The following is a 16,937-nucleotide window of genomic DNA, read 5'->3' on the forward strand; positions in this document are numbered from 1 at the left end:
CTGTTGTAACCCTTTTATATTACAATTTGACATGTATATTTGTGAACACCGTTGTTTAATTCCTTATCTTTTGTTGTAGTATTTTCTGTCCAACCATTCGTACGTATGGCGGCGGTTAAGTAGTTGACATCGTTGCCGAGGAGGTTTCAACATTAAATTTAAATTTATTTTCTGCAACTAGTAGAATAAATAGGAAATTAAAAATTATAGATATGATTTTTATTTTAGTTTATTTTTGCTATTTTTTATTTATTTGAATTCTGTTTACTAACTTTTTATTAGCCCGGGCACGGCCCAAAATATGGGCCTCAAATTTTATCCAGGCCCGGCCCGGGGAAAAAATACTCAGCCCGGGCCCGAACCGTTTTTTTTAGCTCGAATGAGCACTTTTCTACTGCCTAGAGTATGCATTGTGCCCTTGACAACATTTTCTATCACATCTTTAGTCGCTTTTTCACATCCTGCTTTAGTAGCTTCACTTAAGATTTAATAAAGGCAGCAACCTAAGAGCTGTAATATTACTAATATTAACATTATAATTATAGAAATATTTATATATCTCTCTTATTTATCTAGATATTAAATATCATCCCCCATTTGGCTTCTAAAGAGTGAAAGGATGATAACTTTGCTAAGTTCATTTAAAAAAGTAGACATGCTTATTGCCATAGCATCGTACTAGTACAAGGAAATATCAATCAGTCAACTTACCAAAATAGTTCAAACAGTGGAAAACCCCATATGATATGAACAAACAAGAGCTACGGTCTAATAATAACTAAAGGCTAGAATAGATATTCCTCATTCTATCTGGTTATAAGACTGTTCATGTAGGCAAAACTCAACAAATTAGGAATGAACCATCTTTACCATAGGAAAATTCATGGATATCTAGCATTGAGCCAATCATTGATGTAATTCAAACATGCAATATATATTAAGGATATATTAATGATCATAGCATGACCCCAAAAAATAATTAACACATCAACAAAAAAGGGGAAAAAGTTATCCTCGGATCAAGATTGAAAGAATATTATAAAAAATTTTACCTTGATCCTCTCATATTCTCTTATAGCAACATTTTTTGTGTCTTTAGTAACCCTTATAGTTTCTTTCAGTTCCTCTATCTTGTGAATCCTAGATTTGTAGCCACCAAATATTTTCGATGATGCAGCTTCAAGTTTTTCAGCTCTTGCATGAAGTGTAGATAGTTTTGATAGGAGAGTTTGAACTGTCAATAAAGCACTTGATCGATAAGGACAGAAATTATCATCTAGAAAATCTACTAATCCTGCATTTAATTGCAAAATGTTGTACAAAGTAAAATAAAAGAAAATCAAATTAAATTAAATTCTAAAAAGAAAATGTAAATGAAAGCTTACGGGAAAGGATTGGAAGCTAAGGTAAGCCAAATAGATTTCAATGTTGCTTGTTTCTGCAAAAAAAAAAACAAAGTAAAAAAAAAGATTAGATTAAATGCAGAAATTAAGCTTGTGATCTCAGTAAACATTATGATAAATTCATTAAACTCGAATCCCATGCAATTTCAAAATTCTGATAACTTCATTTCCAGATATAAACATATAAACAAACGTTTGCCGCTTAATTATTTGATTGAATCATAGATTAACAGAAAGCTAATTGACAAATTTCATTTCATAAAAGAAGAAGAAGAAGAAGGAAATGATGTTACCCAGATTAACCAGAAATAAACAGACAAAAAATGGAAGGGATCCATTGTTAATGATTTCTTAAAAGATTCAAACGCGAAAATTAAGCAAAATACAACGCGAAAATTAAGCAAAATACAACAACAATTAAGTAAATTAAAATCTGCTAAGAACTCAACACATAGACAGAGTTCTTTACCTTGAATCCAATTCAAACTGCATAAATTAGAACATGTGTATTGTCAACACATGCTAACTCAACTGAAATTCCAAATCAAGATTATGGCTTAAATTAAGAATTAGCTTGAGATTTGCTATTGACTAAGTTGTAGGCTTTCAAAAAATGCTCAAATCACCTAAACTCAAAATACTGAGTCATCCCAAAACATGCTCAAATCACCTAAACTCAAAACACTGAGTCATCCCAAAACATGCTAAATATCTCTACTTCTTTCTGCAGACATTACCTTATGCAAAATACAACGCGAAAATGTAGCAAAATACAACGAAAATTAAGTAAATTAAAATTTGCTAAGCTCAAACCTCATTTTAATACCACAGTCTGGAGAAATAAGCATAGGGTAAAACCATTCTCAGGGCATAGAAGACAATCACAGAAATCCATCATTCAGATTATAAAAGAAAAAAGAAAAAAAATCATTATTCAATAATCAATATCTCTACTTCTTTCCACAGAGGCACAGTCATTAACGAATAAAATTAGCAACATTATTACCCAAAAAATCAAAATAATTAACATAAAAAATCATATGAACATCAACGAATAAACAAACAGTTTACCTTAAATACGAATTTGTTGGCGATTCAGGAATAAAGAAACCCTTAAATGCTTGATTCTGGAACTGGGTGGAGGACCGGAGGTGGACCGGTGGAGGTGAAGGTAGCTTGATGCCTTGATTTTGGAATTGGGAAAAAAAGGGGAGGAGGGCATGATAGGGTTAGGGATTTGGAAGACTATCGGGCAGTAAAACAAAACTTAAAACTTAAAATTAAAACTTAAAACTTAAAACTAAAACAAAATGTAGTATATTAAAAAATATATTTTTAATATGTATTCGGGCCGAGCCGGGGCCAAAAAAATTTTACCTGAGGCCCGACTCGTTTTTTAAACGGGCCTCATTTTTTGCCCAAGCCCATATTTCGGGCCTATATTTTTACCCGAACTCTCCCATTTTTCAGGCGGACCGTCGGGCCGAGCCGGGCCACCCGTCCCATGAGCACCTTTACTTTTTATTTTTTGTCTCTAATTTCAATTTATGACTCGAAGTAGAAGCACTCTAATCGAGCCACATCCTGATCCGGAGCGATTTCTGAAATGCAACCATCAGTTAATACAAACGGTCCACCCATGGTAGCTAACTTACCTCGGGAAAATCCACAGTTTGATGATCCACTTGAACCACAAGTACAAATCCATAGAGAGCTACTTATGGCTCAAAGGATGTTACGTGATTATGCACTACCAACGCTAGATGTTGTGCAAGGTAGCATTGAGCGACCGGTGATCAACGCCAATACTTTTGAGATCAAGATGGCTATAATTCAGATGATTCAAAACACCTTACAATTCCGAGGGAACATAATGAAGGATCCAAATCAACACCTAAAAAGGTTCCTCTAGTTATGTGACACTTTAACCGATGACATCGTTCGCCTTTGGTTATTCCTTTTTTTTTAATGTGACAACGCCGCTAATTGGTTAGCCTTGTTAGAACTAGGTTTTATAACCATGTGGAACGATCTTACAGGAAAATTTCTTCACAATTTTTTTTCGATTAGCCAAACTATCCAGCTCAGATACAATATCGTAAATTTCAAGTGAAAAATAATAATAATATGATAAATTTTATTTTTTTTATATTTCAGTAAAAAAATAAAATAAGTGTATAGTGGACCATTAATAACGTGGGTCCAGTTTAAGTTCATTTGAGTTCGACTTATTCTTCTTGTTTCTGTACCATGTTAGTGCTACTAAATTGATGCTGTTGGGTGGACTCCACACAAGTGTTTCTTTTTTTTAATCATTTACGAATTTCTGATCCGCCAGATTACATCTTTTGGACCTACAAGATTTGCTTGTTCTTGGCAGAGATGTGAAAAAAAAAAAGATTTATTTGCTCCATATAAAATTTTTAAATGAGTTTTCAAAGATAGTAGTACTAAATTCATTGTATATCTTTCAATGGGTTTTCAAATATAGTCATTGTATATTCTACAATATTATTAATAACAAATTTTGATATATTGTTATTATTTTTAGTTACTTTTATTGATACAAAAGGTAATGATGGAGGATTAAATCTAATTCTGCTCGTAATTATTAGTGAGGTTTGAAGAGATAGAGGATAATTTAGTATTCTCTTAAAAAATTTTAAAATATTTATTTTAATCTTATAAAGTAAAAATATGTATTTAAATAATATTTAAATTTGTTAGTATTATAGTATTTTAATAAAAGTATAAAAAATAATTTATTTTAACTCATTATTAATACTTTGATATATAAAATATAAATTTTAAATATTTTTAAGTAATTAGTATTAGTTATTAGTAAAATGTATTTGAATATATATTTTATATTTTAATTATTAAAATATAATCATTACAAATTTAAATATATAATGTTTATATTTAAAATAAATTTCAATAGAAAAATAATTATATACTCAATATAAATATTATATAAAATACATTGAATTATATAAGGGTTAAAAATATCATTTGCCACAAAATATTTTTCCTAAACACAAAACCTTAAAAAAAGCCTTTGCATTTAGGTTCGAAAGCACTTTTAATGTCAAAAAACATCTGTTTAGCATTTACTTACGGCTCCAAAAAGCACTTTCAATCCTAAAATCATTTTCCAAAATCAACAAGAGACAACCATTAGAGGAATGAGGAGTTTTGTAAAACAAAAGGATTTCAAATGGATCCTTTGAGACAAGTGTCCTACTGTGATAAAGTCATGGTTTACTCTATCTAAAGATAATTGGATATGAATTGGCTCAACTCTTTTAAAGCAAGTCATAAAGTAATGAGAACCTTCATTGGATGTAATGAAAGTTACTTCTGAATTGACCTTAACATCACCTTGTGACAACCTGCATACTTAATCGGGTAAGCCTTTGTTGGAGGTGAGCCCTCCTAACAAGGTAGTTAAGTATAACAAGTTTAAATTGGATTAATATATATTTTTCCCCTTGCACTTCTTGTACTTCGTTGGTACTTCAACTTGTATTATGTCACTCAATTCAATATCTTTGTACTAACACTATTAGTTTATACCGGCATGACACTAATAGCCAATTCGACACACAATAACCTTTTAGTATGCCACATGACACATAAATAAAAAAAAACTTTAAAAATATATAAGTTAATAAAAAAATTCACATCAAGAAAGAACATAGATAAATAGTTGCCCAAATATTTTATAAAAAATTAAAAATATATAAAATAACTTATAAATACATTTGAACTGGACAAATGATTGTCCATATTCAAATGCATCTAAACCGATTTGTCTAGGTTCATGCTTGATGTGGAAAAAAATTGTTCCTTTGCTATTAATTTATGTACTTTTTAAGATATTTTTCATTTATGTTTATCGTGTGATATACTAAGAAATCGTCACGTTATATCATCTAATAGACTATTAATGCCACATCAACACAAACTAATGATGTTAGTGCAAAGGTACCAAATTAAGTGATAAGTTTAAATATCAACTAGCTGAAAAAGTAAGTATCATACAAATCGCAATATATATTAACACTTCGAATTCTATATGCATGCTACTATAAATAAAAATAAAATATATTATATATGTTACACTTTGGCAAATTTAATAACAAAAAAAACTGAATGTAGTCCACAAATGTTAAGAAATGCAGAGTGGAGACTGTATGATCGGTGTGACTTTCAAACCGTAATAAATGACAAATCTCTATGCATTTTTGTACCGAATGAGCTAGCATTACCAACCCTTGCAGGATGCCGGACATTCAAAGAAGGCCCGGCCCCTTCTTCTCGGCAGCAAACGTAGGGCTCTGCTCTGTCTGAGGCTCGTACTGGGCCGGAGCAATGCGTCTGGTCTTGTCGGTCATTTAAGATAGGATGAAAAATGAATCCATCCGAAGGGAACATTCCTTCCCCACCTACCGCCCAACCTACTAAATAGGGTAGAAAATGCCCTTCAAAAACGACAAAGTACAAAATATCTGAAATTATCATATTTCTACAAGTCAATTAGATTCGAAATATAAAAAATAACTTTTTTTCGTAGTTGCACAAGAAGTTTTGTTTTTTGTTGGAAGCCTTTTTTTTCTTTTAAGAAATTGCTTAGTCGTCTAGTAACGAATAGTCGATAGTATTAGATATAGATAAAAAAAAAGCAAGGAATAAAAAAAATTTTCTACTAATCAATATTTGGAATCCTGATTCGATCTTCCAGCATATATAGATGGTAGTAGAGCTTAATGGCAACCCTTTTTTCATGCAAATTGCTTCACACAGAGAAAGAATTGCAAGTATTAGGGATGGGAAAATAAATAAGGATATTAATAATAGGGGTTGGAAAGCTATCTTTGACATTCTACCACACAAGTCCTAGCAACTTAAAAGTGGAAGAAACCATGAGTTCTGAATTTGACAGACAGTCAGATGCCAGAAAACAGATGTTGAGTTGACAAAATATAACATTTACAAAGATCAGTCAAGATTTTGGGCGGGGAGAAAAATACAAAAACTAACATAAAAATAATGTGCTTATTTTCTAGCTTTTAATTTCCAATTGTATTATTCATATAATACTTTATAGTAAAAATTAAGAACATTGACTTAAAACATGCTAATATTACAATTGCTACACCAGGGGACTCAAATGCCTCTTAATCCTAAGTATGTGTGTTTCAAAATTGGTAGAGATCATCAAAAGAAGCAAACACCTTTAAGATCTCTTGACAACAACAGTGGCAAAGAATGGATGATGGCTGAACTCAAATGACACCTTAAGTGAAGGGTCAAGAGCTCCTAACCGACAAATGACATTTTGAGCAACACTGTTGTGTTCTGCTACCTGCTCTAATTTTCGGAGTTCGGCTAACCTCTCTGGATCGTTGGAGAAGCTACTCTTCACCTCCTTTGCGATCCTCTGAGCATCCTTGAAGTAATTATACATAGCTAGCGTCTGGATCAAAATGTAAATGTGAAATCTAATGCATTAGGGAAAAAAAAAAACTAAAACAAAGATAAAATGAGAACCCCCAGAGTGGCATTCAATTAAGGCAAAGATCTTATTCAAAACTTACAGAAAAGCGAGCATGAGTTGTTGATTCTTTGTATGACGGGTACGAAACATGATCAGGAATGCAGGCTCTTTGTAAAAGCTCAAAATGCTGAACAAATTTCTGGATAGCAGTAAACAAGGGTGAACATACCATGATGCAGTTAAAGCTAAGAGCATGCTCAAGGTAATACAGCTAAACTCTAATTCAAATGCTTGTTGTCAAATAAATGGCTTACTCAATTCATCCATCGAAAATAAAACAGAAATATCACGTAATGGCACAGTAGCTACAACTTATTATTTTTTTACTATGCATGGCTGTATGTGTTTGTGTAAGTAAATATGGAGTTTTATGCTTCACCTCGTGCTCGGTATTAAAAGGGCTTGGACTGTGGAAGACTGGGATTTCATTCCTCAAAGCAGCAAGCATCTGGAAAGATACTGAACAGATTAATAGAGAACATGAGTTGACAATATTGAAGCAAAATATTGATATGAGATGAGCATCATCTGCTGTTTATATATACAAGTTTAAGATAATTGTAAACCAACTTCTTTTTGAGAAATCTGCAGTTTTAACCCAGGCCTGGCTTAGACTAGAAGACTATTTCCACTTGCAATCAGTAAAACATGTCAATTTCCAAATAAAACAAGCACTGTTACCATTGTAAGTCCTTCAGCAAGACATATATAGCATTGAAGGAACAAGACTGCTGGTGGGATCCGAGATTCTCTAGCCAAATCTTTAGGAGAATCCTTTTTCTTCTTCCCCTTCCGTTTAGCTGATCATTCATAAATTTGGTTGTTTATAAAAACAGCATGCAGGTCATTGAAAGGGTAAAGAAAATACATCAGATTTTCAAATTGATCAATTGATATACTTTATTTAATATTTGGAAGAGAAAATTTAACAAAAATGCATGAGCTTTGTAGACAATATTATAGCAAAGAAGAGTACCGGTGTCATGGCTGACAGCCATCATAAGATGAGTTTTCTCTGTGAGCTTGATTAAGACAGCATATAAGTACCAATATACCATGCAGTATTCACCAGTAGAATAAAGTTCCAATTCAAAACCCAATATGAGAAATCGAAATGCTATCCAGTATGTTTGCTCTTCCACCCAAAGGAGAATATGTTGGAATATTTTCATACATTTATTCTGCAAGCCGCAAGGAAACCTTTGTCAAGTATAAAAGAGAACAAAGAATTTAACTTCGATGCTAGATGGAAATAGAAGCTAGAAGAGGCAACAAAAGGAAATTGATAAAATGGTATCCTACTCACAATCCAAAGACAACATGGAACAATGTAATGAAAACAGTGGAACTTAAAAAGTTTGATGTTAACTAAGTAATACTATATTCTTTTGTCAATATAGGCAAAGCTGCTGCAGCTTCCTTATGACAAGACAATGTTGCTTGCAGTATTATTACAGTTAGTACTACCATCATACGAGTAATATATAGCCCATTCTGCTCTGAAATGTTAAAGATGTATTTATTTATCTTGATTTGAATATGAAATCTATAAAATAGTCGTTCTTGTCAAACACTAAAAAGAGAGAGTATATATTTAACTAACATTTCTTCCCAGATGTTAAGGTTCAAAATCAAAGGTCTTATTGTTGTTGTTGTTATTGTAAAACACCACATCTTGCATAAGAAATTAAAGAAAGAAAAAATGCTGACTCTACAATTTATTTCATTGTAAAGTTCTAAAGGACAAACTTTATTAAATGCCATCCCCAGTCATAACCAAGATCAACTTATTAACATATTTATTTTCTCAGTGCAAGACTTGCTTAGCAATGAAGATGTTGATTAACTATGTTTAAGCAGTTTTAAATAATGACGCAATTTCATGAATGTTGAGCATTTTCTAGAGATGAAAAATTGTTGCTATAGGTGCTTTTTTTTTCTCTCTAAAAATCCCAAGACATAAACTGGCAGCAAGTAACCTTGGAGGTCCCAATCTTTTTAAAACAAGTACATCAGTCATATATGAACCTGAGAGAGAACTCAGGGCCACACACTTGTAGCCAAATTTCACATTTAATTATAAATTTATGGGGATTATCCAGCATAGGTCCTTCAAGCTTTACAAGATTAATGTTCAAAGAGAAGTGGTGATTACAACCCATTAGAATCCATTAATTTCAGTATCTATTTGATAAGCTAGTAGTTCCATTAATTGCATGCCACAAGAAGATAGATAGAAGAAAAGAAAGAAGCAACCCACCTCATCATTTGAACTGCTTGAGACTTCTCCATACTCGTTTCTGAAAGCAAGCTCAAGCTGATAAACCAAAGACATGACAGAATGAGAAAGCCCAGTTATAGAGCCATGTGCCACATCAAGTAAAAAAAAGATAAATTTACTTAACAGTTGTCGTTATTTTACAAAGTTGACATGTACAGGGAAAGGTAATACAACACAAAAGAGAAACAATTCCTGTTTACTTATTTCCTGATTGGAAGAAGAGATAAGGGTGTGCTTATATTTTTTTAGTGTCAACGAGAGGAAAGCCCTACAATCAAAGGAAACTAGCCAAAACTAATCCTCAGCAATCCCATCACATCAGCCATTAACAGGTTAATGGCTCCTTGTGTTAGTTTATCAATAGTTCTCAACCCCCAACGTTGCCTTAAGTTCCATTTAGCCAACCAATCAGCTACAAGTTCTTTGTCTTGGAATGTGATGCAAGTTCCAAACCCAATTTTTTTAGCATTTGTTTGATCTCATGAATCAGACAAAAGTGGGGGTTGTGTTTCATGGACTTCGTAAGTAAGTGCTTCATAGATGCAGTCACAAATAATAAAAAAGAATACTTAAGAAAACTATGCATGAAAATAATGCAACATTCTGGACTAAGTCATTAGCTACATCATTGATTACGGTAGGAGGCATCCCATGTTAAAGTCATGAGAAAAACAGCACAGCAAAGGAAATTTGATTCAATAAATTTAAACCAGAACAAAGAGATGTCTGAAACATGAATGAAGGAAGATTGGATGCGTTAGGCAATGCAGCGAGCTGTATTTGGAAAGCTGACACACTACAAACCTGTACATAGATAACACGCCAATCTTGCAAAAATTTGCCGAGCTTACGCCTTTGCCAGGCAGCATTTGTACAAAGTATTTTGAGCAAATTCATTACCAACTGCAGTAAATAATAGCATTGCACATATATTAGATGAAACACCACATTTTCAAAGTTTAGTATACGTAACATTCAAGCTTAGCATTCTGATCAAAACAGTAGCCTTAAGCTTTTAACTCCAAGAACTGAGGTAAATAAATGTATATACCATCTAAGAAGGATGGAATTGATAGATTATTACGAAAGGATCTTGCTAATGAGTGTGACCTAAGTGCACTCTTACAGTTTACCTTATTAGGTAAGCTACTATTGCCAACACCATCGGAGTTCAAGAAATTAGCTATGACCTAAGGCACTTAATATATAATATTACTATTAATAGTAACTTAACTAATCTTAACAACAGCCTAAAGTCACTTGTCAGCAACATCCATAATAAAATGTACTAGAAAACAATGGTGAAATATATAGCATAATGATTATTGGCACAACCATTCCTAGCTGCAGAAAAGATTCATTCTTCTGAATATCGTGGTTTTTGGTGGCTTCAGGCAATGCAGCAGCTTTATTTATCACTGCAAAGAAAGGATCACGTCCATAGAGTTTCCCATCTTGAACCAATAGAAGCTGTTCAACAATATTCACATGGTTAAGAATCTGAAAACATGATGCTTAAGAACAAGTAGTTCAAATAGAACAAGAAACATAATCAGACCAAAAACATTGAATTTCAAACTGTTTATCCTCAATTTCAACCATAAACCAGTAATATAGACTTATTTTGTAATGCGTAGTAAAACAACAGCACTGCATTCTTCAAGAACTGTGGGTAAAACAACAGGTACAATAGTCAATTGGACTTATGTCTTAGTCTTTGGTCAGCTATATACGTCCTCTTGATGCAAAAATAATGCTTAATGGGTGAATCTTTCCATGTTTGGATGAGTAACGCCTTCCCTTAAAATATTTATGGAGAAATCCTCATTACACGAAGGAAATGGGGAAATAATGAGGCACAAAGAATGGAACTAACGCCACAAACAAGAAGCACCTACATGTAAATTTGACCAAGGGAGCTCAAGGGATAAGTACTGCTACATGTTCTGAAGAGAATATATTTCTTTTTAGTCTGTTTCATTAGCACTAAGTTCATTAAGGCAGCCATAGTAAAAACAGCAAGAAAGTTTTCTCAATAAAATGGTAGAAGTCCAAAGGTCCACACAAATGGTTCAATAATGAGTCAGACTAAAAGATAAGGGCAGTTGTCCAATAAAAAAAGAATGAAGCCAAGAAAGCTTAACCTGCAGATGAGATCGTGCCACCAAATCAGGTTGAGATTTCTGGAACTGAACCACAAAGCGCAAAAGACTTTCTAAATGAGGATCCAATGAGTAAGAGCAAATAACATCAAGATCATGAAGAAGTTTTACAAAATATTCAACCGCCTGCCAAAGCAATAAGAGAGAAATTATTACAATAATGAAAGCAGACTCAAAGAAATCAAAATTAAACTACAAAAAGTTCTAACCTTTTTCCAACTAAGAATTTTAATTGCACGTGGTGGTGTGGGGGCAGATAATCTACTGTTTAGCATAGCATCAAATCCAATTGGTTCAAAACCTGAAGCAGTAGTTTTGTCATCTATATCACCTTCACAAGATTCATCAAAACAAGACCTCAGAAAGTCCGCTGATTTTAGAATGGATTCCAGCTCAGTCAAGCAGGAAGCTATATGTTTTCTTGCAGACTCCAGACCCCTCCCCTGGGGTCGTTTCATACATGAAAGGACATGGAAAAAATGCTGAAGGAAAAGGAAAGGCAAGTTAAAGTTTTATAGACTTATAGTACAGTCAAGTATATGTTTGTCAGAAAGGATGAGACAACTAAGAATGTCACCAGAGTAAACAATATTTGCTAGAAGAAAACACCAAATAGATTGTTGACAATGTAAGTTTGAAAAAACAATATACATAACATATTCCACGCACGATGATATACTTCCCTTAATATGCTGCCCCATATTAATAACTGTCATCTTCAAATTTTGAAATTAGGAAAAAGATACATAATTTAGGGTGTATTTGTTTTGCAGAAAATGATGTTTTCCAGTGTTTGTTTCATTGAAAATATCTTGGTCAACGGAACATCACTTATTGATCAACAGAAAATAAGCCTCTTTTTCTTCAAATTGTCTTCCCCTTTTGAGAAAGGTAAGGAAAGTTTCAGAAAAGAGCTCCTTTAGGAGTAACTTGATTTTTAGATAAGAACTAACAAAAAATCAAGCCAAACATTATTATATTAATAATAAATTTTAATTTTTAAAATATTAAAATATTGATCTCAAATACCATAATTTTTAGTATTATTAAACATATTCAATAATATATAACAATTGATTAATATAATTATTTAATATTACAATATTATTTTAATAATAAATATATAGATTATAATTTATAAATATTTAGTTATAAATGTTTATAACATAAAATATGAATATTTTAATAGTATAGATACAACTATTTCTTGAAATCTTGTTTAACTTCATTTATCCCTTCGAGCTTCAATGTGCCAATATCCACTCTCATGCATATAACTCCAATTTTAGGTTATAATTAGTCACTGTTTATTAAGTCTATATAAGATAATATAGTTACTAAAAAATTAATTTTGATTGTCAAAGAGCAACGCTTCAATAACATTTTGTAAAATATATAATTCATGCGATGGTTGTTTAACTGAAAACTGGTTTCAAAACATGATATCAGAAAAACTAGCCAAACAGCAAAATGTAATTTACTTGGAATAATTCAAACACCAAAAAATATCAGCATTTCCATAAATCATTTTCCAGAAGCCATTTTCAGTGAAACAAGCCTTAATGGATATTTAATGTTGTATGCAATCAACAATCAAAGCATAGACTATTTAGCAAATAAAAGATTACTAGGCAGGAGACCCACTAAAGAAATATTTTGAAGGCATGCAAATTTTCTAAAAACAAAAGCACAACCACAGACAGATAGATGTACATATTCAGAGAAGTGATATAAGAGTAACACAGCTTAAGACCTTACGAAAACGTAAGCGGCACAATAAAGCTTTGCAGAATCCTTCTTCCAAATTGGGGTTGGACTGTAATGGCTCCAAATCTGTGCATCAATACAGCCACTTAGGTAATTAAAATATTCTATCTTAATGATATTTAAGAAATAATCTATAACAGAAGTTGACAAAGAATAAAGATGAGAAACAAGAATTTAATAGTTAGAAGGACATTCCTTTTAACAGTAGCCCATTGACGCTGGAATAACTAGGTAACACATAAATATTTCTACTTTGTATCCAAAGGAAAAGGGAAGTACAGCCATCCTAACCTGCGCAACTCATGTTTGCTATTTTTCCTGTGAATCTTTTCATCATATATCATTCCCCTGATTATAATATGAGAAATTCCAAAAATATATATATAGAATGCAGGATCTATATTATAAACAGGTAAATCAGAACTAAATTTATCTTACTAAAGACCAAAAACAAATATTTCAGTCAAAAGCTTTAGATTATCAACTTGTGTCACAAATTAAAAATAGATTTATTGCAAGAATTCAGAAATAGCTGACTTCTCTAAGCAGACATATATCAATTGCAAGAAAGTTTAAAGAATACAAGAGAGCATAACGATCGATGCTAGATAAGACCAAGGTGCAGGCTATTTATAATGTGATTTTCCAGATATGAGGATTCTCTCGGTAAAGAAACAAAGAAAAGCTAAGATAACTACCTTCTGGTAGTCTTCTTTTCGATGATGTAGCTTTACATGCACGTAACTGGCGAGATATTGTCTCTTCAACAGCATTCAATATTGATAAGCACTTATCATCTCCATCCCCATTTAAAGGAAGACCATATGTCATGGTGAAAAGATCCTCCTCCTGTCAAATGTAAGTGTTTACAACTGACCATGTAGGTTTAATCACAATTTCAAGAACTAGTACCAATGAAGAATAATCGTGAATGCAATGCAAACTCTTATGCAATCAAAGCAGATGATATTTTTAAAGGAAGAACGATTTTACTATAAGTACCCTGAACAAATTCTCATTTACTTAGCCCCATTCTTTTCCTTTATGCCCTACCCCCCACCCCCAAAAAAAAAGGTCTTTCGGAGTTTTGGGAGGGAAGGAATACAAGGACCAATTATTTTGATAAATAAAATTTGTCTAGATCTGACACCTTAACTAGAAGCAAATTACAAAATACTTTTTATCTTAATCTTAAAACAGTTCATGGATATGTCAATGATTTTACTTGTGAATAATGCAAAAGAACTAAAACCATTTTGTCATTTTCAAATGAAAAGAGGCAAAAAGAGCTGTTGGAATACTTTACTTCATGTGTGCGGGCATCTGAAACAACTGACACTACTGCCTTGCAGGTTGCGCGTATAATTCTACAATAAGAATGCAATAAGGCATGTGGAGCAGTCCTATCAAGCCTCAGAAGATAGATGCAAGAAAACACAGTTTGTGCCAAGGAATGACCCTTATGCCATGCTGCCTGCCATGAAAGACTACAATTTAGATAAAAGAAGAGAAACAAAACAAGTAGAGGGCCCAGGCACAAAGAAAGACAGAACAAGTATAAATACAAAATCATTAAAAACATGATGAAAAAATCTCATTCCATGTAAATGAATGCTTATTTAGAAGCATCTGGGACACTGTGGAATAGGTGAAACAAATTCAAGACTAACCAAAACAGTCATACATGTGCACTATATGTGTGTATATATATATATAGAGAGAGAGAGAGGGAGAGTATACACAAGATAGTACCTCACAAGCTAGAAGATGGTCCATGATATCAATGGTGCAGCGGACATCAATGGTGCTGTCAAGGCTGATAGGAATAGGAGCAGCACCATTTTCAATGGCCTCATCAATAGAATAATATGTACAAACAATACCTGAATCCATCTTTGGATCCATTATCTAACAAAAAAAAATTGTCAGCGAAGGCCAAAAAGCTAATTTAGTTCAAACGTAGAAAACATATATAGGGAAAACTTAAAGTAGCAAGAAAAATAAAGTCTTTTTTTTTTTTGAAAGAAAGAACTTTTACAAGTACTGTATAATTACAAGTGTACATGTCCGAGGAACTACAAAGTAGAATCAAACCATTACAACACACAAACTGACAAAGAACAAGAAATAATCCAAACTAAAACCCACACATGCGCAATTGCACATGGAAGGACTCAAACCTGGGTACTCAGGACCCAAGGCCTCAACCTTTGCCACTATTGTCAAGGCTTTACTGGCAATAAAATAAAATAAAGTCAATTTAATACATATTAAATGGAGGTATTTTTTTGTTTATGTCAGATTTATGTTAGTAAAGACATCACTTGATGTTTGAGAATAGGATCAAGCATTCAAGTGTCTAAGTGACCATTGCAACAGACCCTCATTTGGAAATATGTTAATAGCTCAAACACTGACAATGTACAAATCAAGTTGTAAAAGCATAAATGGCAGAGAAAAGTAAACCTAAAAAGAAAACAAAAGATCAATTATCATCTTAACTAAGATAATGATAACTTCCAAGAAAATTACAAAAGATCAATTATCATTCAATAACCAAGAAGTATCAAGTATCAACACCTCTAAAGCAGACATGGCAGCAAAAAGGTTGAAATTGTCCCCATGAATGAGCTCTCCATCTCTAAGACCTGTGATCACCAAGCATTGCTGAATAGCTAAGTGATAAAGCGAAACCCAGAAATAAAAAAAAACTAAACAAATAAGGTCTTAATCATCACATGAATGCACCCACATTTTCTCTCTATATTTGGCATAGCTTCACAACAGCAATGATAAGATTTATAGTTACTTAAAGAAAAACTATGATTCGATAATAATTTTCTTGCTTTGGGTGATCATAAATAAAAGGGAGAAAGCCATAGCTTTCATAAAGTTAATACCTTCTCTTTCCCCTATTTATTTTCTCTACTACAAAAAAACAATAACTTTCCACACTTCAGTTACCAAAGAAACTGAAAAATTTTACTCAACAAGCAATAGGGTTTAGGGATTCGCTGTTAGATCTCCTAATCAAATATAAAAAGGAAATGGTTTTCCTTTTTTGACTTTTATTTTCCCGAGAACCAAACAGAGGTTTAAGGGGGGAGAAAAGAGGGAGAAATAGAACCTGCACAGGCGGCTTGAAGGAGAGGCGAAGCGTCGGCCCAGACAGTGGTGTCGCTGGCGGGAATCGAGGCAAGCTTGGGTGGTTGGCCGTCGATGGAGGCTTCTTCATAAACTGGCTTATCAGCCATTAGGTTATTGAGTTGAAAAGTTTTGAACAGCTGAGGATCTCAAGCAGTGAGCGAGCGAGGTTGAGGTTGACGATGGTGTTTTCTTTTCAGTCTTGGCTTTACAGTGCCAGTTGCCACAACAAACCTCGTAAAACCAACAGAGCTGAGAGAGGGTTTAGGGCATCTTCTGGGTCGGGCCGGGTCCCCCCTCGCTCCATATCAACCTTTTCTCAACCCAACAATTCTTTTCTCTCTTTCTTTATGAAATAGAAATACTTTTTTTTATTTTTTATAATAAAAAATAGAGGGATAATAGCAAAATTTACCTCTGTACATTAACGAAATTGTCAATGTAGTACCTACATTTTTAATTTATTATCTTGATACCTGTACTTTTCTTCAGTCTATCATTGTGTACTCGGATCTAACATTGGTAGTTTCTGACATAATATGACACGTGAACAATCAATAAAGAGACACGTGGCAGTGGGCCACAAACAAAAGCAAAACAGTCACGAAAGACAGAAAGAG

General features: G+C 33.0%; 1 protein-coding gene and 1 long non-coding RNA gene across 4 annotated transcripts; both read right to left on the bottom strand.

Moving 5' to 3' along the window:
- Positions 1-865: 865 nt before the first annotated feature.
- LOC107912424 (uncharacterized) lies at positions 866-2,692 on the bottom strand. Of its 2 annotated transcripts, none has more exons than XR_001688166.2 (3): positions 2,475-2,692; positions 1,386-1,438; positions 866-1,294 (listed from the first exon to the last, which is right to left on the bottom strand). It is a non-coding gene; the product is annotated as an uncharacterized lncRNA (long non-coding RNA). The 2 variants fall into 2 exon arrangements; XR_005917233.1 differs by having other exon boundaries at positions 866-1,234; positions 2,475-2,689.
- Positions 2,693-6,447: 3,755 nt separating this feature from the next.
- LOC107912453 (N-alpha-acetyltransferase 35, NatC auxiliary subunit) lies at positions 6,448-16,670 on the bottom strand. 2 transcript variants are annotated; one of them, XM_016840641.2, is made up of 16 exons: positions 16,301-16,666; positions 15,754-15,821; positions 14,926-15,081; positions 14,480-14,647; positions 13,872-14,022; positions 13,160-13,239; positions 11,616-11,888; positions 11,389-11,532; positions 10,580-10,714; positions 10,049-10,147; positions 9,224-9,280; positions 7,940-8,144; positions 7,645-7,763; positions 7,343-7,411; positions 7,004-7,102; positions 6,448-6,882 (listed from the first exon to the last, which is right to left on the bottom strand). In XM_016840641.2, the coding sequence occupies exons 1-16, from the start codon at positions 16,425-16,427 to the stop codon at positions 6,643-6,645; spliced, it is 2,190 nt and encodes a 729-aa protein (XP_016696130.2). In that variant the 5' UTR covers positions 16,428-16,666; the 3' UTR covers positions 6,448-6,642. The 2 variants fall into 2 exon arrangements, 1 of the variants encoding a protein (XP_016696130.2); XR_001688168.2 differs by lacking the exon at positions 6,448-6,882 and having other exon boundaries at positions 7,343-7,422; positions 16,301-16,670.
- Positions 16,671-16,937: the final 267 nt, after the last annotated feature.

Source organism: Gossypium hirsutum, chromosome D08, assembly GCF_007990345.1.
Source record: "Gossypium hirsutum isolate 1008001.06 chromosome D08, Gossypium_hirsutum_v2.1, whole genome shotgun sequence".
NCBI lineage: Eukaryota > Viridiplantae > Streptophyta > Magnoliopsida > Malvales > Malvaceae > Gossypium > Gossypium hirsutum.

Excerpts from the sequence above, each read along its gene's own strand:
- LOC107912453 (XM_016840641.2), bottom strand. The coding sequence starts at position 16,427 with ATGGCTGATAAGCCAGTTTATGAAGAAGCCTCCATCGACGGCCAACCA. Across the intron at positions 15,822-16,300 it reads CCTTCAAGCCGCCTGTGCAG|GTCTTAGAGATGGAGAGCTC; the intron begins GTTCTATTTCTC and ends TGGTGATCACAG. Across the intron at positions 7,764-7,939 it reads GGCTGTCAGCCATGACACCG|CTAAACGGAAGGGGAAGAAG; the intron begins GTACTCTTCTTT and ends ATGAATGATCAG.